The sequence below is a fragment of the Bos grunniens genome, chromosome 16 (genome assembly GCF_055505025.1).
Source record: "Bos grunniens cultivar Pamir isolate PY7600 chromosome 16, Bosgru_T2T1.0, whole genome shotgun sequence".
Classification (NCBI taxonomy): Eukaryota; Metazoa; Chordata; class Mammalia; order Artiodactyla; family Bovidae; genus Bos; species Bos grunniens.
This window is the reverse complement of record NC_141180.1, coordinates 65,511,357-65,536,648: the sequence shown is the minus strand read 5'-3', so window position 1 is coordinate 65,536,648 and position 25,292 is coordinate 65,511,357. Positions and strand designations below refer to the sequence as shown.

The following is a 25,292-nucleotide window of genomic DNA, read 5'->3' as shown; positions in this document are numbered from 1 at the left end:
AATCTTTCCCAGCAACAGGGTCTTTTCCAAGACTTATGACTATTTTTAGTTTGATTTAATTGTTCCCAATATAAGGGGAACCTTAAATGATTGAAGCATGCTGTTACCCATATAAACTTATCCTATAACTGAGGAAGGGTCCCTCTTACTAAATGGGGAGTTATGGGTTTTAATTAAAATTTAGCCAATTGCTCTGATTGAGCTTGAGGTACTTTTAAAGAAAATTCATCTTATGGTTATAATCAGAGCAAGTATGAATATTGGCCAATTAAGGGAACCCACTTAGTAATGTCAGTAATATAAAAGTATATTTCTTTTGTCTAGAAAAAATTTCCTAAGAGTTGTCTAATCAGAGTCCACGAAAGAAGAAATTCACCAAGTTAACCAGAAGTACTAAACATAGGTAATTTATCATAAACCCAAGAATTTCATTGACTTTTAAATGCTGCATAAGATTGTACACACGATAGAGAAACTTTTACTTATACGTAAAAGTCCAAGAAATCAAGACAACACTATAAATAACCATATGGGTCAGGTTTAGCATCTTGCGATAGCTGTCTACTTCTTTTTTTTCATTTTTAGGAGGATAATTGGTTTACAAGTTCTCTACTTCTGATGCCATCTTCTTGTCCTGATGTGATTTCTCCTCTGTTTGTGCATTGTTTTTAAGCGAGTTTGAGGTTAGCAGTCCTCTCTGTAGGCCAGGCTGATGCAAGAACCTTTTTTAAGTGGGAAATATAAATACAAGAATCAGTCCCTTTCAGCTTTGCTGTGCCTGAGCTAGTTAAGAGTACCTGATGAGGTTCCTTTCAGCTAGGTTGGAGAGCATCCTTTAAATGATGTCTTTTCCAGTATATGTTGCAAGTCATGGAGCATTTGATCTTTCTCCAAAGATAGATCACTCTGATAAGCTTCAGAAACAAACTTAGATGATCCATTTAATAATTCAATTAAACTTTACAGTAATACAGCATCTTAGTAGTAACAAGAAGCCATCTTGGTAGTGAGTCTTAGGCAGTAAATATAAAACATTAAATATAATCAATAATGCCAGAACTTAATATCCACTGAAACCTACTTTTCCTTTATAAAATTACCCTCACTTCTACAAAATATAGCCAGATGGTCTACCAAAATATAGATTAAATTGTTTGCAAAATAAGTCTTATTTCAATAAATTTGGCCTGATGATTTATGTAAGTAGTGGATTGCATAGGTTTTTTAAATTGCCTTTACTGGAACATTTTGGAATCTCAGATTAAACTTTTAAAAGGCTTCTCAAAGATGGAAAAGCCATGCTAAGGACTTGCTGTTGGATTCTGCCTGCAATATCTACAAATTTGGATGGATTCCTCTCTTCTTGAAGGTTTGCAATATACGTTGAGGTCCCTGCACCTGCCAGGAAGTGGATTTCCTTAGTCAGCTGATGAGGCTGCCTGGAACCCTGTGAGCAAAGTGCCAGGGCTGTTTTTCCAAGGGGCTTTATGGCTCCACAAAGTCCACCTTATTTCTTTAAAGCTGTCTGGTCATATCTGATTCTATGCACATTCTCAAATGTGACATTATAGTCAACTGATAACAATGTTTCCAGATTCTAAAGGGATCAGGTAGAGAGAAAAGATAAATGTTTCAATTCTGTTTACAAAAGTATAATTTATCAAGCTGTTGTAAGCCATAGCTAGTTAAAAGGGAAAGGTTTCCTTACATCTGGAAAAAATTTTAAAGCCAGTAATATCATTATTCAGACAGATATAACTAATTATTGTTGATCTTTATTTTCTGTTAGCAGTTTTATGAAAGATTTTTAATTAGAATATTATGATTTATTAATATCACCAGTTCATCAGTAGGATGTGAAAGATATCAGAAACTTATACTTGTCAAAAAGTGGTTTCTATAAATCTTCTAGAATATGAAGCAGTTTTGCAAAAGCATCAGATAAAACAGTAACTATCTGTAAATGACAAGACAACATGAAATGGCTAAATATCTGATTACAATACAGTTGTCAAGAAATTTGGTTATTTCTATTTATATTTTACATCTTAATAACTAGAATTATGACTCATAATACCAAGATATATCCAAATTTTAGAAATTTCTAATAATTTCTAGAACATTTATATTAATAACATTGATCCATACACTATAACCTAAGAAGGCTTATTCCCACTCATTTTACAATGCTTTCCATGTAATTTAGCATAGCAAATAAACATATATAGTTTAACACCTCTCTTTGAGGGATTTGATTTCAGGGGCACTTTGATATGTCCCAGAGTTAGCTAGAGGTCAGAGAAACTTAATTTAGGATTTGACCTGGAAAGTTAAATATATCAAAAGTTTAAAACACTTGGTCAAATAAGATTATAGATCACTATAAAACAATCCTTATTCACTTAAGCAAAATGACAATACAAGATTTCAAAGGAAAATACAGAAAGTTAAAGCATATTGCTTAAACAGTGAAGAAACATTACAATATGTTATCAGAAGCAGATAAAAATCCCCAAATATCTTGTCCTCTTAACAGAGAAAAAACCAAATCCTAGTGTTGTATCAACTTACTTTTAATATTAAAATGTGTTTACTCAAATTTATTCTTAATTAATCTGTCCTGACCATACATTGTTTTTCCCATTATTTCTTTTCCACAAACCTTCTATAACTTCCTTTTTTACTTTCAGATTCTGTCCTTTTCTCTTTGTCTCATTTGAGCCTTTCTTTAGAGCAGAATTAGGCCTTCCCCGATGACTCAGACAGTAAAGAATCTGCCGGCAACATGGTAGACCTGGGTTTCATCCCTGGGTCAAGAAGATCCCTGGAGAAGAGAATGGCAACCCATTCCAGTATTGTTGCCTGCAAAATTCCAGGGACAGAGAAGACTTGTGGGCTGCAGTCCATGGAGTCACAAAGAGTCAGACACAACTAAGAGACTAACACTTTGACTTTAGAGCAAAATTACTTACTTTTCCCTTAACTATAGGCATTTAAATTCCTTGTATATTCTTTTTCCTTTGCATATAAACATGATTTTCTTCTTAATTTTATTGGTTTTAATTAAATGTTTTAATTAGAATTATTAACTTTTAAAACCTTAATTTCTAGTGAAAACTAAGAAGTAAACAATTATAAGCTGTCTTTTACATCAGAATTCTGTAGAATAACAAACATAAATATTATTCAGACTTTCCAAAACATGCATTCTTATAGAAAATGTCTCAGTGTGGCACCAAACATATTTATTAATAGTCCTAAATAACTTTAGTTTCTTTGTAAAAGCCTATGCTCAGTAATTAATGTTTCAGTGATTTTATTTGGGAGTGATCTAGATATTCAATAACTTCCATCATTTAACTTAATTTAGCAAATCTCTAAAGTTTCAAGTTACTAAAATTTCAAAGAAACTGTTTTTAAGTAGATATACCATAAAACATAATTATTCTTAAATAGTTCACCTAAAAGCTTTCACTTCATTTATGTCAATTTAGTTCACTTTTCCTCAATAATTATGTTCAGATTACTCATGAAATCTTCAGAAGACATTGGACCATACCAGCCATCACCACCCCCCATTTTTCTTGCTAAAAAATTTTGTGACAGAGATAATGTGAACTTATTTGAGTTTTAGTAAACTTGGTTACAATAAAAATGCTACACTTAATGTTGTCTATGTTAGTTAAACCAACAAATTTAAACTAACTTTAGCAATAACTATTAATTTAATACTGAATATTTCCTAGATCACATGAAACTGAAACTCATTTGGGTTAGTTTCTGTTTCTGAGTTTATAGAATAACTTATTTTCCTTTAAGTCAATTAAATAGTGTTCACTTATAATTAATTTTGGCAATACCATCAAAGGTAGAAACATATAGTGTAGAAACATAGATATACATATATCCAGATACATATAGATTTCATAGTTTTCATTTCTAAAACTAACTTATAAATCAGGCATTATAATATAAAACTCACTAGTTTATAAAAAACAATTAGAATAAGTTGTTTTCTTGCTTAAGTTTAAAAGTCCTCTTTTCCTTTTTTTTTTTTTTTAACTTAATCTCAGGAATTGGAGAGGGTCTAGATACAGTTCCCTGATCTGTACAACATTTACATCTCAAAGGCATAGTGAGAGAAAATGCAAGTTCCTCCTAGAAGGACTTCTGTTCCCTTAGGGTCAGAATTTTGAAAAGATGATTTATCAAGCTGGCTTTTTTTTTTTTTTTTGCTGCATACACAAAAGTCAGTTTGGGAATGTGAAAAGAGCCCTATGTTGGCCATTTCTGTACAAGATTTTCTTAGTTTCCAATAAAGTGAGTGCTTATGTGCTTCATACAAAATGTGCATGAACCTGGTTGGAGGTTAGCTATCTGACTTCCCTCTGTCTTCTGTGTAGGAGGCTTTATCTGGTGGCTCATTGGTAAAGAATCAACCAGCCAGTGCAGGAGCCACAGAAGATGTGGGTGTGACCCCTGGGTTGGGAAGATCCCCTGGAGAAAGAAATGGTAACCCACTCCAGTGTCCTTGCCTGGGAAATCCCATGGACAGAGGAGCCTGGCAGGCTACAGTCCATGGGGTCACAGAGTCAGACACAACTTAGCAACTAAAAAACAAGAGGAAAAACAATCCCCCATTTTAAAGTTGGTTTGTCAAAATATTACTATCAAAAGCTGTGTGGTGGGCTGTTGTGCTATTTGTGAGTTTACATCCTGTAGGTGTTACCCTCAAGTTGTTTCAGGAATTTTATGTGTCTGTTTCTGAATTCTCTCACTGGCAGTCTAAAACCAGCTTGGGTGCTCAGAATTCTGGATGGGCAACCCTATGTGTGCATTCCTAGACAAGTAAGTCTTTGGTTTGAGTGGCTTTCCTTATGAGACTGCCAAATGGTATGAGGATTGTTTCCACTACTCCCATAAATTTCTCAGTTGCTTGAGAAAGCTGTATCAGCTGGGAGGATCTGTGGCCCCTATCTTTGGAGCTGAAAGCTCTCATTTGGTGTCTTCAATTTACTCTGACCAGCCCTGTTAAATAGCCAGTTCCAGCAAGGACATCAGATAGCTCTTACCTAATGACACAGTCCAAACCACCTAGATGTCTTTCAACTGAGCAAAATCTTGTCAATGTCTTTCATCTGGAGAATCCAGATACCTCTTCTTGAACTTAAGTTCAAGGAAACCCTAGTCCTCATATCAAGGAGTTTAATAACAACTGAATAAGGCTCAGGATGTCAGCCAAGATGGGAGATCCAAGACCACATGAGAGACTCACCCAGTTCATCTGGACACATCAAGGAGGTGGATGGGCACATGGAACCCTTGCTGATACCACAGACCTAGATCTCTGTAGAGTTCAGTTGAAGGAAACAAATCTGCTCTGAATCCTTCATGGTTGTCAAAACTGTTGACTGAAAAACACACACACATAATATAATAGCTGAGTTGAGTTTTATTCAGGGCCTTCCTGAGGACTCTAACTCAGGAGATTGCCTCTCAGAAAGCTCTTGAGAAATTGCCCCAAAGAGTTGAGAGAGTGGCCAGATATACACAATTTTGCCTAGGAAATACATGTAGTCAAGCATATAGCTCAATAAACATTTACTGCTGGTCATGAAGATTACATATCTCCATTAATGATTTTAGTGATTTTCTATAAATGAGAAGATGCAAAAATCTGGGTTCATATTTTTTTTTTATTTTTCTGAGATAGCTGTGATTATCTAAGGGAACTGTTTTTCCAAAACACAGAATGCCTTATCCTGTTTTTTGTCTGAATAATTAGAGAATTAGGTTTTATTTTAATAGGTAAAATCATAATTTGAATAAATCTATCTTTAATGGAGAAATATCTGTCAGTCTCTTTGTTTCAAGTCAACATTTATCAGTCAATAGCAATTATGTAGGTTGTCGCGGGACCTATTTCTATCAATAGCTTTTCTTTTTGCAATGAATGGCATCTACTTGTTTGTTCACAGTTCTTGTAACTACATATTTTTATTGGGCTTTGTAGGTGATATTATATATTGACTCTGAAGTATGTTATTTTATTAGAATACTGTTGATTTTTAACAAACTGTTTTGTTATTTGTTGACCACATTGTCTTTACAGATTTTTTTTTTTTTAATTACAGTGAGTCTTTTTAGTTCAACAGTTAGTTTAGGAATAATCTTTAGTCTTGTGACACTCTTTACTGCGAAGGCATGGCTTTTCTCGTATTTGAATGTGTTTACCAAGCCATTCTACCTTGGAGATACCCAAACTGCAAACACTGTCTCCTCTGTGATAGGCAAAGAATGCAGTCTTTACATTTGCTTTCTGGTTGATTCCTCAAAATGTGTCTCACAATTGCCTCAATTGATATCTTCTCTGGCAACTCTCCATTTTCATTCTGTACACATTAAGCCTTTAAGAGTATTGTTTCTGACTGAGTTCCATCCTTCCCACTTTGTCCAGATTAGGGAGTTCCCTAAGGCAAAACTTATCTCTCCATTGGTGGTGTCCCCTTCTTTAAAGACAAAAACTCATTTTGCTTTTGCTTTTGGACATTGTATAATTCCTTTAACTAGTAGTTCTTTCTATTTTGGTCAAATTTTATAAATTATTATTGGGAGCATTGATTGAAGACAAGCTACTCTAGCGTTAGTCACTTAGTCATGTCTGATTCTTTGCAACCCCATGGACTATAGCCTGCCAGGCTCTTCTGTCCATGGAATTCTCCAGGCATGAATACTGGAGTGGATTGCCATTCCCTTCTCCAGTGGATCTTCCTGATCCAGGGATGGAATTCAGGTCTTCTGCATTGCCAGGCAGATATTTTTATCATAACTAAAAACAAAAAAGAAAACTTGAAGCAGTTTTTATTGGAGTTGCATAAATATAGAAATACATTTGGGAAGAACTGATGTCTTTCCTAGTGAGTCTTTCTATTTGTGAATATTGTGAATATAACTGCATTGATTACATATGCTTTAGTATCTTTTAAATATTTGTATATTTTTATGTTTTGTTATATATAATCTTTGTTATTTATAAAAAATTTTTTGTTACATATAACAAGAACCACAAGTTAAGTACAATGTGAATAGTTATTCTTCTTGGAATTTTTTGAGCTTCCTCTATCTCAAGATTTATGAATTTCATAGACTTTGGAGAATTCTCACTTACTGTCATTTTATATGGAATCTCCCCTTTTTCTCCATTTTCTTCCTCTGGAACTCTGATTAGGTATTTATCACTTTCTCTAACGTTCTCCTCTTGATCTATTTTATATTTTCAATCTCTTCTCCTCTCTGTTGTGCATATTCTCAGTATCATTATCTCAATTATATTTAATTCAACAATTTTCTGCTCAGCTTTGCTAATCTGATGTTTTACCTCTTACTGTTTAAATTTAAATCATCATCATCATATTTCCTTTCTTTTTTCAGATTTGTTTTGGTAACCACTTGTGTCTATCTCATATTTTATTTTACATAGAAATTATTTGAGTGTGTTCCTGGTAATTGACTTCAATATAAAATGCTTTCAATTTCTGTAATCAATGCTGGTAAGATTCTGATTTTTGTACATTTTCAACCTTGGTAACCCTGGTTCCGCTTTAGGTTTTTTTTTTTCTATTGTGAGTTCACAGTCAAAAAAAAATTTCATCTTTATTGATTCTTCAAGTCCTTTACAAAATGTAAAAGATATACACTGATGTAGAAAATATGTATATTTAATATCACCACAGTAAAACAATTTGGGGTTACTTTAAAATAAATTACTATTTCCATTGGGGTTTTGAATGTTTAGATTACATGTTTTATAAAAAAATACTTTGAATTTTTAGATTATGTATTAATATTTTCTCTTCTACTACCAGTGGGGTTACTGTAGGCATTCATCATGCTCCTTTCTTTTCTAGAATGCTTATTTGTTTGCTTAATTGCTTGTTTTGTTTTTAAGCTGACTCTCTTTAAATTCATAGTCTCAGTCTTACCAGCCTCATCAGTTCAGTTCAGTTCAGTCGCGAGTCGTGTCCAACTCAATGCGACCCTATGAATTGCAGCACGCAAGGCCTCCCTGTCCATCACCAACTCTCAGAGTTTACTCAAATTCATGTCCATCGAGTTGGTGATGCCATCCAGCCATCTCATCTGTGTCGTCCCCTTCCTCTCCTGCCCCCAGTCCCTCCCAGCATCAGAGTCTTTTCCAATGAGTCAACTCTTCGCATGAGGTGGCCAGAGTATAGGAATTTCAGCTATAGCATCAGACCTTCCAGTGAACACCCAGGACTGATCTCCTTTAGAATGGACTGGTTGGTTCTCCTTGCAGTCCAAGAGACTCTCATGAGTCTTCTCCAACACCACAGTTCAAAAGCATCAATTATTCAGCACTCAGCTTTCTTCACAGTCCAACTCTCACATCCATACATGACCACAGGAAAAACCGTAGCCTTGACTAGACGGACCTTTGTTGGCAAAGTAATGTCTCTGCTTTTTAATATGCTGTCTAGTTTGGTCATAACTTTTCTTCCAAGGAGCAAGCGTCTTTTAATTTCATGGCTGCAATCACCATCTGCACTGATTTTTGGAGCCCCCCCAAAAAAAGTCTGCCACTGTTTCCACTGTTTCCCCATCTATTTCCCATGAAGTGATAGGACTGGATGCCATGACCTTCGTTTTCTGAATGTTGAGCTTTAAGCCAACTCTTTCACTCTCCTCTTTCACTTTCATCAAGAGGCTTTTTAGTTTCTCTTCACTTTCTGCCATAAGGGTGGTGTCATCTGCATATCTGAGGTTATTGATATTTCTCCAAGCTATCTTGATTCCAGCTTGTGCTTCTTCCAGTCCAGCGTTTCTCATGATGTACTCTGCATAGAAGTTAAATAAGCAGGGTGACAATATACAGCCTTGACGTACTCCTTTTCCTGTTTGGTACCAGTCTGTTGTTCCATGTTCAGTTCTAACTGTTGCTTCCTGACCTACATATAGGTTTCTCAAGAGGCAGGTCAGGTGGTCTGATAGTCCCAATCTCTTTCAGAATTTTCCACAGTTTATCGTGATCCACACAGTCAAAGGCTTTGGCATAGTCAATAAAGCAGAAATAGATGTTTTTCTGGAACTCTCTTGCTTTTTCCATGATCCAGCGGATGTTGGCAATTTGATCTCTGGTTCCTCTGCCTTTTCTAAAACCAGCTTGAACATCAGGAAGTTCATGGTTCACGTATTGCTGAAGCCTGGCTTGGAGAATTTTGAGCATTACTTTACTAGCGTGTGAGATGAGTGCAATTGTGCAGCAGTTTGAGCATTCTTTGGCAGTGCCTTTCTTTAGGACTGGAATGAAAACTGACCTTTTCCAGTCCTGTGGCCACTGCTGAGTTTTCCAAATTTGTTGGCATATTGAGTGCAGTACTTTCACAGCATCATCTTTCAGGTTTTGAAATAGCTCCACTGGAATTCCATCACCTCCACTAGCTTTGTTCGTAGTGATGCTTTCTAAGGCCCACTTGACTTCACATTCCAGGATGTCTGGCTCTAGGTCAGTGATCACACCATCGTGATTATCTGGGTCATGAAGATCTTTTTTGTACAGTTCTTCTGTGTATTCTTGCCACCTCTTCTTAATATCTTCTGCTTCTGTTAGGTCCATACCATTTCTGTCCTTTATCGACCCCATCTTTGCATGAAATGTTCCCTTGGTATCTCTAATTTTCTTGAAGAGATCTCTAGTCTTTCCCATTCTGTTGTTTTCCTCTGTTTCTTTCCATTGATCGCTGAGGAAGGCTTTCTTATCTCTTCTTGCTATTCTTTGGAACTCTGCATTCAGATGTTTATATCTTTCCTTTTCTCCTTTGCTTTTCACTTCTCTTCTTTACACAGCTATTTGTAAGGCCTCCCCAAACAGCCATTTTGCTTTTTTGCATTTCCTTCCCATAGGGAGGGTCTTGATCCCCGTCTCTTGTACAATGTCATGAACCTCCATCCAGGCACTTTACCTATCAGATCTAGGCCCTTAAATCTATTTCTCACTTCCACGGTATAATCATAAGGGATTTGATTTAGGTTAGCTGAATGGTCTAGTGGCTTTCCCTACTTTCTTCAATTTAAGTCTGAATTTGGCAATAAGGAGTTCATGATCTGAACCACAGTCAGCTCCTGGTCTTGTTTTTGCTGACTGGATACAGCTTCTCCATCTTTGGCTGCAAAGAATGTAATCAATCTGATTTCAGTGTTGAGCGTCTGGTAATGTCCATGTGTAGAGTCTTCTTTTGTGTTGTTGGAAGAGGGTGTTTCACCAGCCTCATAGAGGTCTCAATTCAACTTCTTTCCTTTCAAGTCACTGGACTTTGTTTCTTACACCTGACACAGCCCTTGAAACCTCTAGATCCAGTACACCCATATCTTCCTTCACATTTGTTCTTTTACTTCAATTTCAGCCTCTGAAATTTACCCCATCTTTTTTTCCAGATCATAAATGCATTTAAGACATTTTTGTCAGAATTATTTGGCATTTTGTGCTGAGGAGTTTTTAAAAGTATTTCCTTTGACATTTTCCCACAAATATAAATCCATAATTCAATTTTGATTTAGAAGTTTTGTTTAAAGGGGTTGCATGGGAAGAGATTTTGCTTATCTCTAAAAATTCCAATGAAACAACATTCATTTTCTTCTTTCTGAGAAGCTTATATTCCAAATACCAAAACTAACATGTAAAAATATAGATATTATAATAAACAATACACTTTGGTTGAAACAAGAACATATTTATCAATAATATATGGTTGTACATTGCTTAATTACAAATATAGTAATATAGATTAAATTATATAATTAAGAATATAGTATATATAAGAATATAATATATACATATAATTATATATAAGAATCAAAGAATTAAGTTGTTGTAAAGAGGCTTGTTAAGAACTATTTACAGTAAAAAAAAAAATTAAATTTGCATCTTGAACTGGCTAAGCAGAGGGAAAGGACAATTCTGTAATGAAATTCTGTAATGACAAAATTCATTGTGGTTGAAATTGAGCATGACATATTTAGGGAGGGGAACAAAGAGAGCCTAAATGGAGAATATATTTTATAGAGTACTGAAGCCTAGGTGGGTATTGTATGATTGTAAAGGGCTTTAGAAGTTAGGCAATATACATTTTATATGAAAGTTATTAGGTATTATGCAATAAGAGATAAATTCATTTTAGGAAGATTAGCTTGGAAGCACACAAATGTAATAAAATGACAAAAAGAACAGGTACAGGGCCTCCAGAAGCTAGATCTTACTTTAATTGATACAGAAAGGGATGAGTTGATATCCATCAGTATAGATAACAAGGATAGTTGTGTTAGGAGAGAAGAAAATAAGGCCAGAGACATTCAGTTTGGAGAGATGCTTATCACACAAATGCAGGCATATCAAAAACAGTTCATACCATAATTACATTCTGGTTATATGAATAGACTGACGTTGGATTTGGACAAATTATGTTTTCTTTAATTGAAAATATGATTTAGATATGAATAGTGTCACCAATTGAAACATTAAAATTTGATTAAATTATTTAAATAATACAATTTCCTTTTGTTTCAAGTTTTCAGTATCCAACAGAAACATTTTATGTTTTTTTTTTAATGGATGAGAAATTGGTTATGCATTATTAAATTAATTTTGAAAATGTTTATCACACACTGAATATCAAGAAAAATCATACGCAATGCTAAAGATAAATAAATGAATACAAGCAAGAACATTCACAATTTTGCCTTGAATATGCTTTTTTCTAGCTTCTTCTCTTTTTTTGTTCTTAATTTACCCATTCATGTGATATTTGTTATTTATATTTAGTTTGAAATATTAGGGTCAGAGATGAATAGATCTATGAAGGGTAAGATAAAACGGCCTCTTCATGAATATTTTACTTTTAGAAACTTCTATTTATATTATTTAGATTTTCAAATTTGGATTCATCATTAACATATTTCAAGACTAATAAAGGTTCAGAAGGTTTTAATGTGAAAACTTAAGCATAAACACTATAAACTGATTAAGGTACTTTATGATAGTAAAATGGTGAAGTAAACAAATATATCTTCTCCCTCACAGCATGTATAATGTAATGAAGTATACAGATGATTGGGTAATAATGACTTGGTATAATGAATATTATGCTGAATGAAAACCAGGGTGTTGTAAAAGCACATAGGAGAGACCATTGCATTTGTGTCAATATTCCTCAATTATACTACTTAATAGACTGAACTTGCACATAATAAATACTTTCCAAGTTTTATTAACTTATCATGTAAGTGATTCAATTGGCAAAATAGTTCAGGTTCTAATTTGGAGGAAATTAAATGTGGACTCTATTTTTTAAATAATATATTCCCTTAATATACAGTAAAATAATTGAGTTGTATTTCTCACATTTCACATCCTGAATGTTGCCTTTTTCTTTTCATATTTTATGTCATAAGATGGGAAACATATCTATCGGTTTTTCTTTAACTATACTATTAAATGCAGCACAAACGTGGACAAAATGTTTCAGTTGCAGATTTTTTCTGTGTATACTGTTCAATTAAATGAATTACAGTTTAGTTGGACTGAAGCTTTCTGGTTTGCCGTTGTCCCACTTAGTACTTTTTGCTCTTGTTGTTTGTACTTTTGGTGTTCAGTTCAATCGTGTCTGTCTCTTTGTGACTCCATGGACTACAGCATGCCAGGCCTCCCTGTCCATCACCAGCTCCCAGAGTTTACTCAAACTCATGTCCATTGAGTTGGTGATGCCATCCAACCATCTCATCCTCTGTTGTCCCCTTCTCGTCCTGCCTTCAATCTTTCCCAGCATCAGGGTCTTTTCCAATGAGTCAGCTCTCTGCATCAGGTGGCCAAAATATTGGAGTTTCAGCTTCAATATCAGTCCTTCCAATGAATATTCAGGACCGATTTCCTTTAGGATGGACTGATTGGATCTCCTTGCAGTCCAAGGGACTCTCAAGAGTCTTCTCCAACACTACAGTTCAAAAGCATCAATTCTTCAGTGCTCAGCTTTCTTTATAGTCCAACTCTCACATCCAAACATGACCACTGGAAAAACCATAACCTTGACTAGATGGACCTTTGATGGGGAAGTAATGTCTCTTTAAAAAAATGTGCTGTCTAGGTTGTTCGTAACTTTTCTTCCAAAGAGTAAGCATCTTTTTATTTCATGGCTGCAGTCACCATCTGCAGTGATTTTGGAGCCCCCCAAAATAGAAGTCTGCCACTGTTTCCACTGTTTCCCCATTTATTTGCCACGAAGTGATGGGACCGGATGCCATGATCTTAGTTTTCTGAATGGTGAGCTTTAAGCCAACCTTTTCACTCTCCTGTTTCACTTTCATCAAGAGTCTCTTTAGTTCCTCCTCACTTTCTGCCATTCCTGCCAGAGATTCTCAGAGGGCTCAAACAAATCTTGTGCATACCAGGACCCAGGGACCCCACAGAGACTGAGACAGAACTGTTTTGGGGCATCTCCTGAGGAGGTACGGGTCGGCAGTGGTCTGCTGCAGGGACAGGCGCTCTGGGTGTGGGTATGGCATAAGTCCCCTCGAAGGAGGTCACCATTAACCCCACTATACAGCTGCCAGAATTTACACAGGACTTGTGGTGTTATATCCCCATATTGTCAGGAGTAACAATGACCAGGATATACTTTGAGTTCTGTCACTTACTAGCTAGTTGACTTTCTGCTGCTGCTGCTGCTGAGTCCCTTCAGTCGTGTCTGACTCTGTGCATCCCCATAGACGGCAGCCCACCCGGCTCCCCCGTCCCTGGGATTCTCCAGGCAAGAACACTGGAGTGGGTTGCCGCTTCCTTCTCCAATGCATGAAAGTGAAAAGTGAAAGTAAAGTCGTTCAGTCGTGTCCAACTCTTCGCAACTCCATGGACTGCAGCCCACCAGGCTTCTCCGTCCATGGGATTTTCCAGGAAAGAGTACTGGAGTGGGGTGCCATTGACCTTCTATAAGTTCTAATTAATTAAGCTTTTTACAACTCATATCTTTAAACACAGATTGGGATAACAAGGGTCCGTACTTCAAGGTGTAGTTGAGAATTGGGAGAGTTAATGAAATGCCTGTAAATGGACTGTGCACTTGACAAAACCTCGGCTAATATTGTCTTTAAAATATCACCTACATCTTCAACTGCTTCACTCACTTTTTCATCATCCTCCTACAAGCTGAAAGTTTTAGTAGATACCTGAATTCAAGTTCATAAAAATAAAATGTGTGTGTATATATGCATCTATAGGTTTATAGATGTGTATCTATACACACGTGATATATATATGTGTGTGTATATATATACACACACACACACATATGTGCTTATTCACTTCAGTTGTGGCTGACTCTCTGTGACCCCACGGACTGCAGCCCACCAGGCTCTTCTGTCCGTGGGATTCTCCATGCAAGAATACTGGAGTGGGTTGCCATGCCCTCCTCCAGGGGATCTTCCTCACCCAGGGATTGAACTCGGGTCTCCTGCAGCTCCTGCATTTCAGGCGGATTCTTTACCACTGTGCCACCAGGGAAGCCCATATATATGTATACATATATATAAATGATGCTTCTTTGGGAGATTCATAGCCAAGGGACCTTTGACAATGATATCCTGTTTCTCAGGATGTGATATTATTTCCAAGAGTGAGACTATTGTGTGATGAGCCCCAGGTCATGTTGTCAAGGCTGAGATGGACACAGCAGCAGAGCTGGAGGAGAGTGAGTGACAGCATATTATTTGGCATCATTTGTCTGTGACTGCGCTAATAATCAGTTTATGATTGTTTAAATGGCTGTGGGCACTCAATCCCAAATTCTTATTCAGTTTAAAGTATTAGGGTTGAAGAAGAACAAATCTATGAAGGCTGAAATGAATAATGAATGAAACAAATAATATTTAACTTCAAAAATAGACTGAAGTTGTGTTGTTTAGATTTTAAAATTCAGATCCACACTGCACAGATTTGGAAAGCCAAAAAAGATTAGAAGGTTGGAAAAAAGGACCTTTGAAATAAGATTATTAGTGCTCAGAGAGGATTTAACTGTGAGAGAAGGTAATTGTTTTTGTATCAACATATGTTCTAATACCTCAGTGCAAACTGTCATGCATCAGAATATATGTACCAAATTCGAAAAAATATTGTTTCTTCAGATTTTTGAGTTTCCAAATTAATACAGAGGCCATCTTAATCATGCTATCAATAACTAGGTCCATCTGATAAAAGTGAGATAAAGAGTAAGATTATGCATGTAATCCACAAATTGTTGAAGATAAAGTGACAATTTCCACTTTCTAGAGGAAAATAGCATTTGTAATAAAGAAACTGCATATGATATGATTTCTTTGGAAGGTAACGGTAGTTATAATCATCATCATAAGAATAAACATTCACATTTATTGATCATTTTTTTCTGTGCACAGGCACTCTTTTAATGGATTTTCTTGCTATTTCCCTTTAATTCTTACAATAGCATATATTTCATTCCCATTTTCCATATGAGTCAACGAAAATAAGGTTCACTGATACTTTAGCTCCCAAAAGATGATTGAAGTCAAGAGAGTGGGCTATAACTCAAGTACCTAATTTTATATAATAATTTAAAGTTATCTTTTATCTTTAATGCTTTCCAGTATGACGATAAATATATATCTTTCCTTAACTCATTTTTCCTTACTATTAGACACACATTAAAAAGTTAGATTTGGTTCAAGTCCTTTTTCATTGTAATACCTAATACATATATAAATTGTGAAAGTTGTTGAAACTATGACTCTATGTATTTTTTCAAATTGTCAAATGGGTTTAAGTTTTACATTTACTGTTGAAGGATTAAAAATAACAAAGTGACTGGCCCATGATATGAGGGAAATTCAGTAAATAATTTATTAATGTAACTGTAACATAGTAGATTTCTAAAAGTAGGCTTTAGGGTTTTGGTTTATTTCCCTGGTAGCTCAGCTGGTAAAGAATCTGCCTGTAATGTAGGTAACCCCAGTTCGACTCCTGGGTCAGGAAGATACACTGGAGAAAGGATAGATTACCTTTATTCTTGGGCTTCTCTGGTGGCTCAGCTGGTAAAAATGCACCTTTAATGCAGGAGACCTGGATTCGATCCCTGGGTTGAGAAGATCCCCTGGAGAAGGGAATAGCTACCCACTCCAATAGAATTACCTGGAGAATTCCATGGACTGTATAGTCCATGGGGTCGCAAAGAGTTGGATGCAACTTTCACTTTCACTTTTTGTTCTGTGTGTGTATGCCCAAAATTTCTATTTTAGGGCTTGCAAATTTAGCATACATTGTGGGCACAAGGCCCCAAATGTATATTAATTCAAAGCTGTCTGCTGCTATACAGACATTTTAGCTTCTCTCTGTCTTCTTCTGGACATGTTCTTAAAGGTTCATGGCTAACTGGTATTTGTGTGTGTGAGTGCCCAGTCACTCAGTCATGTCTGACTCTGTGCGAACCCATGGACTGTAGACTGTCAGGCTCCTCTGTCCATGGAGTTCTCTAGGCAAGAATCCTGGAGAGGGTTGCCACATCCTTCTCCACAGGATCTTCCTGACCCAGGGATCAAACCCGTGTCTCTTGCATCTCTTGCATTGGCAGACAGAAGCCCTAAAGAGCCCCTAATAGCTATTGTGGTTGTTCATTTTCATATAGAACCTTAAACAGTGTCTGTGTACATAGTTCTCTGAGACTGCATGTTTTATTTTAATTAAAATGAAATACTATTGGTATAATACAAAGAGAAAGTGAAGTGAAAGTCACTCACTCTTGTCCAACTCTTTGTGACCCCATAGAATATACAGTCCATGGAATTCTCCAGGCCAGAAAACTGGAGTGAGTAGCCGTTCCTTTCTCCAGGGGATCTTCCCCACCCAGGGATCAAACCCAGGCTCCCTGAATTGCAAGCAGATTCTTTACCAGCTGAGCCACCAGGGAAGCCCATAAAGAGAAAGATAGTTGCTAAATATGTGCATGGGGCTTCCTTGGTGGCTCAGACAATAAAGCCTCTGCCTGCAATGCAGGAGGTTGAACCTAGGTTCAATCCCTAGGTTGGGAAGATCCTTTGGAGAAGGAAATGTCAACCTACTCCAGTACTCTTGCCTGGAAATTCCCATGGACAGAGAAGCCTGGTAGGCTACAGTCTATGGGGTCACAAAGAGTCGGACACAACTGAGCGACTTCGTTGACACTTGCCTAAATCCGTTTGCCACTCTTTACTGCACACAGAATAAATTTAAAACCGAAACAAAATTCTGCCTGATCTGGCCACTACTTAGTTCACAGTCTAATACTGCATCGATATGCTCTCTGTTCCAGCTCTACTGGCTTTCATTTAGTTCCTGTAGACAAGACCCTTCCTACCAAGTCCTCTGTACATACAGCTCTTTTAGTGCAATACTCTTTGCTTTGACCACACTGGCTTTGTCTTTGGGGCTGGATATTTTTAAAAGAGCTTCCTGGGCCCTGCTTCTAGGGATTCATATAATATGTCTGGGGTGGGGTCTAGGAATCTATTTTACCCAACCCACTTAACACTGCTGATAGAAAGAGAATGCGAAAGGTGAGAGTTGTGAATTAATTTGATTTGGGACAAAATGAGGACTAATAGTCTGGGAGTAGCATTTCAGATAACTCTGAGAGCTGCTCTGAAGAGGTAGGAGGGGAGGTCAGTGTTATATACAATTTTAGATAAGAAAGTCCATGCAGTCAAGCATACATTTTGGCCAAGGCTTGCTGCTTGTAATGAAGAACAGATGCCATCTGTAATGACTTTAGTGCTTTTCTACATATGAGGAGATGTAAGAGTTGGGCCCATAAAATCATCTTTTGAAAATATCTATCTGAAGGTATATTCTGCCAGTTTTTCCCAGAGCACAGATGCCTCATTCCTGAACTTGACCCTCAACTCCTTTAAAGGGGGGTGTTGAAGATCAGTGGCTGCAGTGACCAGTGACTTAGTCCTTGTAGAGGCAGATGGCAAGTGCCAATTTTTAGTTGGCAACATCATTCAAAACTACAAGGCCAAGACAATATCTTCTTTGATATTCTTCATAGCAACGTTTTAATACAGCATTTCATTCATATTGTTGCATTGTGGGCAGCTACCATGTGTGGGGGCTCTGTGACGATGGGATTTGTTACATCATTTCATCCTGACAGTAGAGCAACAGGCAAACTGAGGGTGAGCTTCTGAGATTCAGAAAGCTGTACACATTCCCCAGCATCATGCAGAATCAAAATCTGGACCAGTGTTTCTTTGAATTCTAAAGTCTTCGCTCAAAGAGACTAAAGTGACTTGTCCCCAGCCACCAGGTAAAGTCTGTCCTAGAAATCCAGTGTTCATACTTCTGGTCTAGTGCTCTTTTGACACTCATATAATGTATGTTCTGTGAAGAAGAACAGATTTTAAATACACAGAGAAGGACTTCCCTGGTGGCCCAGCGGTTAAGACTTTGCCTTCTAATGCTAGAGGTGTGGGGTTTAATCCCTGGTTGGGGAGCTAATATTCCCCTATGTCTCGTGGCCAAAAAAACAAAAAATAAATAAATAAAACAGAAACAATATTGTCACAAATTCAATAAAGGCTTTAAAAAGGATCTACAGAAAAAAAAATTCTTTCATGAAGACAGAAAGAATGTTGTCGGTGAACAGAGACAACTGAACCAAACTTGTGTCTAATCTCAACTTGGTTTGCTACCTGATTTCTCAAATATAAACATGTTATAGGCTTTTAACTAATTATATTTCTTCCAAAAGTTTAACTTAACTCTGGAAGGTATTTTCTTTTTGTAATGCAATCACATAAAAGGTGTTTTTTTTTTTTTTTTTTTTGGTTTGTTTTTTTAGATCAGTTTCAATGCACTTACTTCTGATAGATAAGGAGTTTTTAAACCCCTTGAATCGCTTCATATCATTGTCATTATCAATTCATTGACTTTAATACTGCCTTCCCTTCATTTTTTCTTCTATACTTCTATAATTTGCATAGTTCCTTCACTTTAATTTATATTCTCTCCCTCCCTTTACTCCTTCTCTCCCTTTTCTTTCCTATTTCCTTGCTTAGTAAATATTTATTGAAGTGCTATTAAGTAGTTATTAGAAACAATGCCACATGTTTGATAAAAAGCAACAAAGGACTTACTTGCCTGCCAGGAGTTCATCTTTCAAATTGCATCTTCTAAACCTAACCCCAGTAGACCCTAAATAGTTTATGTGGAAAAAAGTTATGTATGAGAATAAAAATGTGGCATTACTTTGTTTTAATACTTAAGTATAAAAGAAAGGATTGATGCTTTTGAATGGTGGTGCTGAAGAAGACTCATTAGAGTTCCTTGGACAGCAAGGAACTTAGACTAGTCAATCCTAAAAGGAAATCAACCCTGAATATTCACTGGAAAGACTAATGCTGAAGCTGAAGCTCCAATACTTTGGCCACCTGATGCGAAGAGCCAACTCACTGGAAAAGCCCCTGATCCCAGGACAGATTGAAGGCAAAAGGAGAAGGGAGTGACAGAGGATGAGATGTTAGATAGTATCACAGACTCAATGGATGTAAGTTTGACCAAACTCTGGGAGACAGTGAAGGACACCGAAGCCTGGCATGCTACGGTCCATAGAGTCACAGAGAGTCGGACATGACTTAGCAACTGAACAACAACAAAAAAGAAAGGGAGTTTTGAAAAAATACTTCAGTAAAGTTCAGTCGCTGTTGTGTCTGACTCTTTGTAATCCCATGGACTGCAGCACACCAGGCTTCTTTAATGTGGAATATATTTCTCTTCAAAAATTTAACTTTAAATTTTAAAACTACAGTTAAAGTTTACTTTGTCAGAGAAAAAAAAAGAACTACATGATCTTTTGGATAAAGTGAAAACCCATGTACAAACGTGAAATTTGCTCCACTTTCTACTTTTTTTTTTAGGCCAGTTTTTTATTTTATTTTTTTACTTTACAATATTGTATTGGTTTTGCCATACATCAACATGCATCCGCCACAGGTGTACATGTGTTCCCATCCTGAACCCCCCCCCACCTCCCTCCCCATACCGTCGCTCTGGGTCATCCCAGTGCACCAGCCCCAAGCTTCCTATATCCTGCATCGAACCTGGACTGGCGATTCGTTTCTTATATGATATTATACATGTTTTAATGCCATTCTCCCAAATCATCCGCCCCCTCCCCCACCCGGAGTCCAAAAGACTGTTCTATACATCTGTGTCTCTTGCTGTCTCGCATAGAGTTGTCGTTACCATCTTTCTAAATTCCATATATATGCGTTAGTATACTGTATTGGTGTTTTTCTTTCTGGCTTACTTCACTCTGTATAATAGGCTCCAGTTTCATCCACCTCATTAGAACTGATTCAAACACTGCCTTCACAAGATTTTACTAGTAGTAATGAATAATTATTGAATTTTGTTCCTTTAAAAATCTATTCCCTACCTGTGAAGTAATTAAAAAAGTAAAAACATAGGGAATAGGGAATAAAGGACAAGAAACAGCAAGGAAGGAAACACATGTAAGCTCTTCTGTCCTAGGGAACAGGAGCTTTGACAGCATACTGAGTTATCAGTATTCATACATGACAAGCTGAAACCCACGAACCTCCAGTAATGCATTCCTTCAATAATGCATCTGCAGGCGATGTGAAAAGAACTGGAAAAGGCTGAAAAAGTCACTGCTTTTCTAAAGTGTCCAAATGAGTCTTTCTATGATACCCTGGTTTTGTGAGCTCTGTCTATAGACTTGGGTCTATTTAACTCATTTTTTTTGGTTTGTCCTTATGATTTGGAAACACAATGAGAGCTTACAGTAAGAGATGGATTGGCTCAGAGAACTTATGCTTTGATTCTAGGGAAGAAAATATAATGTTCAATCCAGACAGGGTATATATTTTATATGGTTTATATTAGATAGATATAAATAAGGCTACAGACAGAAAGAAAACACAGAAATAGGGAAGAAAGAAAGAAGGATAGAATGGAAGGGAGGGAAAAGAGAGAAGGGGAGAAAGAAAGAAGGTAACAAGGAGAGAGATTAATTCATTGAGAGTGAATTGATGAAATAAATATATCAGTAACTGCAGATAACAAGTCAGTAATAATTTCTGGATTCTGAGACTGAATACAGAAATCATGAATCAAGCTATTTCCTCAGTGAGAAAAAGAAAGCTTTTGTATGTGTGTGTGTGTATATATATATAATACAGCAAGAAAACAAGGAACCAGAGAAGAAGAGATGCTTACATAGATGTATGGCTAACCAAGTGCCAATCATTGCTATTTCACAACCCCTGAGCAGCCTCCTGGGAGAGTTTTCTAAGAACTTATTTTTAAAGTATCTTGGGAAAGTTAGAAATGATTTTAATAGGTGTAGTATCCCAGTTAGTGTTTTTCAGTGCAAGAGACAATTAGGAGGAAAATATTTTGTGTTTTTGTTGAGCTTAATTAGGTTTTACCTTCTATTCTAGGTCTATAGAAAACAGTTGCATTTAGGGACTCTGGAAAGAAAGGTTTTTAAAATATACATTTACTGAGATTTGTATATAGATTGAATTGTGCAGATGTCAAGAATATGTTGTGTAACTCCACCTCCTGCATCTTGGGAGTTAGATCTTCACAACGGTATGAAATACAAAGTTTAGTGCTTTAACTTTTCACTGAAAAATATGCACATTGAGAAAATGTTCCTTTAATTTGTCTGTGCATTTTATCTAATATTCATTAAGTATTAGAGCATTGTGATCTCCCAGCATTCTGCTAGGCCCAAGATCTAAAGCTGCAACCAAAGCATATATGATTTGGGCAAGTTGAATATTATACTTAATGGGATAAATGGAGTATAAACAAGTAAGTACACGATATAACATTTTAAGTGGAAAAAGGCACTATGAAGAAAAATAGGTAAATATTATGAGTAGGAATAAAGGAGTTATTCAATTTATTTGGAAAAAAACAGGGAAGAGCTTCCTTTAAAAAAAAAAAGTGTTATATCACAATAGGAGAATGAGCAAGGACCAAAAATGAATATATAACTCAAATATTGCTCTGAATGTGATTATAAATTGTTCTGACTGATTATTTACACATTCATATCTATATTTTACTGCATATACAAGTTCGTTAAATGGTAGCAATGTAATGTCTAAAGGATTGGGTACAATATATACAATTTGCAGAAAATCTTACATGTACTGAATAATCAACACTGGAAAGGCATAAAACACCAAAAAATATACAATTTTTGGTGTCTACTGTGACGCATGCTCTGTACAATAGTCAAAACACATGTAGCCAGTCTGAGGCAAACTATTTCTCACAAGAACTTAATATGGAAAATATTACTAACTTGAGAGCTAAGTCACTTGAGTCATGTTGACTCTTTGCCACCCTATGGACTGTAGCCCTCCAGGCTCCTCTGTCCATGGGATTCTCCAGGCAAGAATACTGGAGTGGGTTGTCATTTCCTCCTCTGGGGGATCTTCCTCACCCAGAGAGTGAATTCCCATCTCTTGTCTCCTGCATTGGTAGGTGGGTTCTTTACCACTAGCACTATCTGGAAAGCCCTTTGCTAACTTAGGTCATTCAACATTTCCACTATTTTGCAGCTAGTATGAGGAAGTAGCGAGATAAAATCAAAGAATTGTCTGAATACACAGCCACATGTTTTTCCTTAATTATTTTACTGAGATTTTAAACACACTAAAATAATTTGAATAATGTGGGAAAAGAGGAAAAATGAGATCTTAAATTTGCATGAAGATTAGCCTGATTTCTAAATATAAATTTTAAAATGTTAATTATTCAAATCAAACCCATTCAACTAACACACTTAACCCTTATTAAAAGAACTCGTAGTTGGTTTTAATGAGATATTTTCAACAATTTTCTTGAGCAGCCTGGAAGGATAAAAATCAAACATGTTTTAATAATATTTTCCCTCTCAGTGGGTACTTGTTCTTCCAATGTTGATGGAACCCTAGAATTTAAATCCATTGATTGAATATTTAGAGTTGTTTTAATTTCATTTTTTCCTTTCTATTTAGGATTCCTGCTGCATAGTGCTCTATGAAGCTAAGAGTGAATGAATGAACAATCATCATTTATGCACTCTAATTCTACTGCAGATATTTAATGATAAAACATTTTATTTCCTTTTGTTGGATATCATTTCAAAACTATAACAAACCCAATTATATTCACAATCAGCTTCCAAGGACACTAATGAGATGCCATGTAATCTCTTCAGAAGATATTTCATGCAGTTTTCCAGTTCAAATCAAATGTATCTATCTGTAATCTTATTCAATGATGAACAAATATATATATATAATTTAAATATATAAATATTATATAAGTATATTTATATTTTTTAAATGATGAACTACACGGATTTTTTTTTTAATCTCAGTTAAATAACTGACTGGAAAGGTCCTAAGAACGTAACAGTTAAGCTTTCAGACACAAGGTAACTTGACTGCAGGATACACACACACACACACACACACGAATGCTTTTGTATTAATATAGTTTCCTTTTGTTTTCTGTTTCTAGAACTTCAACTTACTGGCTCACTCGCATCCAGTCTTTTCTCTACTGCAATGAGAACGGCCTTCTGGGCAGTTTTTCAGAAGAGACGCACTCCTGCACGTGTCCCAATGACCAGGTGGTCTGCACGGCCTTCCTGCCCTGCACGGTGGGCGACGCGGCCGCCTGCCTCTCCTGCGCCCCAGACAACCGCACCCGCTGCGGCACGTGCAACACGGGCTACATGCTGAGCCAGGGCTTCTGCAAACCCGAGGTTGCCGAGTCCACCGACCACTACATCGGCTTCGAGACTGACCTGCAAGACCTGGAGATGAAATACCTGTTGCAGAAAACCGACAGGCGGCTGGAGGTGCACGCCATCTTCATCAGCAACGACATGCGCCTCAACAGCTGGTTCGACCCCTCCTGGCGCAAGAGGATGCTCCTCACCTTAAAGAGCAACAAGTACAAGTCCAGCCTGGTCCACATGATCCTGGGTCTCTCTTTACAGATCTGTTTGACGAAAAACAGCACCCTGGAGCCCGTGTTGGCCGTCTACATCAACCCCTTCGGAGGCAGCCACTCTGAGAGCTGGTTTATGCCTGTGAATGAAAACAGCTTCCCCGACTGGGAGCGGACTAAGCTGGACCTCCCCCTGCAGTGTTACAACTGGTCGCTGACTCTGGGGAACAAGTGGAAGACGTTTTTTGAAACCGTGCACATCTACCTGAGGAGTCGCATCAAGTCAAACGGCCCCAACGGCAACGAGAGCATCTACTACGAACCCCTGGAGTTTATTGACCCATCCCGGAACCTGGGTTATATGAAAATCAATAACATTCAAGTGTTTGGCTACAGCATGCACTTTGACCCGGAAGCCATCCGGGACCTGATTCTGCAGCTGGACTACCCCTACACTCAGGGATCCCAGGACTCAGCACTTTTGCAGCTTCTAGAGATAAGAGACCGTGTAAATAAACTCTCCCCACCCGGTCAGCGTCGTCTAGATCTCTTCTCTTGCTTGCTTCGTCATAGACTCAAGCTGTCTACTAGTGAGGTGGTGAGAATCCAATCTGCTCTGCAGGCGTTTAATGCCAAATTGCCAAACACAGTGGATTATGACACAACCAAATTATGTAGTTAACCATACATGTCAAGCACAACCCAAAATCTTGAAGGAGTTTTTACAGTGCTTTTGTGGAACAGTTTATGTTTGGAAGAGTACCTTTAAATTGTCTTTTCAATATCTGTCTTATATCCGTCAATAACGTTGGATGGCAATTTACACAATGGACTTGCTGACAATGAATATATTATACTGCAGTTTTGGTTTCTGAATGAAATAAATACTGACACCAGTCTAGAAGACATTCTACTTTTTACAATAAATTTCATTTGTAATTTTATATGTTCCGTGGCAATGCTTTTGTGCATTACATCCTCTAGAGGGAACATAAAAAGATACCAATAAAATTTTGTAGCTGAACAGTTATTAAAAAGAAATGCTGTGGGATTCCTTTTTTCCATGAAATGAGTTCTATTTTGATATAGCTTGTTAGAACCTGGGGAAAATTCCCAAGATTTTTTAATTGAAACATTTGACGGTTCCTTTCAAAAGCCTTTAGGGAAAACCCAACTAGGAGAATGCCTAGCATTAATGTATTTTTATGGTTAACAGCATAATGGCAGTGCTTTATTACCTATACTTATAAACCAGACA

General features: G+C 36.8%; 1 protein-coding gene across 2 annotated transcripts in view; it reads left to right on the top strand.

The window, feature by feature from the left end:
• BRINP3 (BMP/retinoic acid inducible neural specific 3) overlaps positions 1-25,075 on the top strand; it is a 483,960-nt gene extending 458,885 nt beyond the window's left edge. For both annotated transcript variants that reach the window (XM_086342771.1, XM_086342772.1), the window contains one exon: positions 23,600-25,075. In XM_086342771.1, coding sequence (XP_086198897.1) covers positions 23,600-24,716 — 1,117 coding nt within the window. In that variant the 3' untranslated portion in view covers positions 24,717-25,075. The remainder of the gene's footprint in view (positions 1-23,599) is intronic.
• Positions 25,076-25,292: the final 217 nt, after the last annotated feature.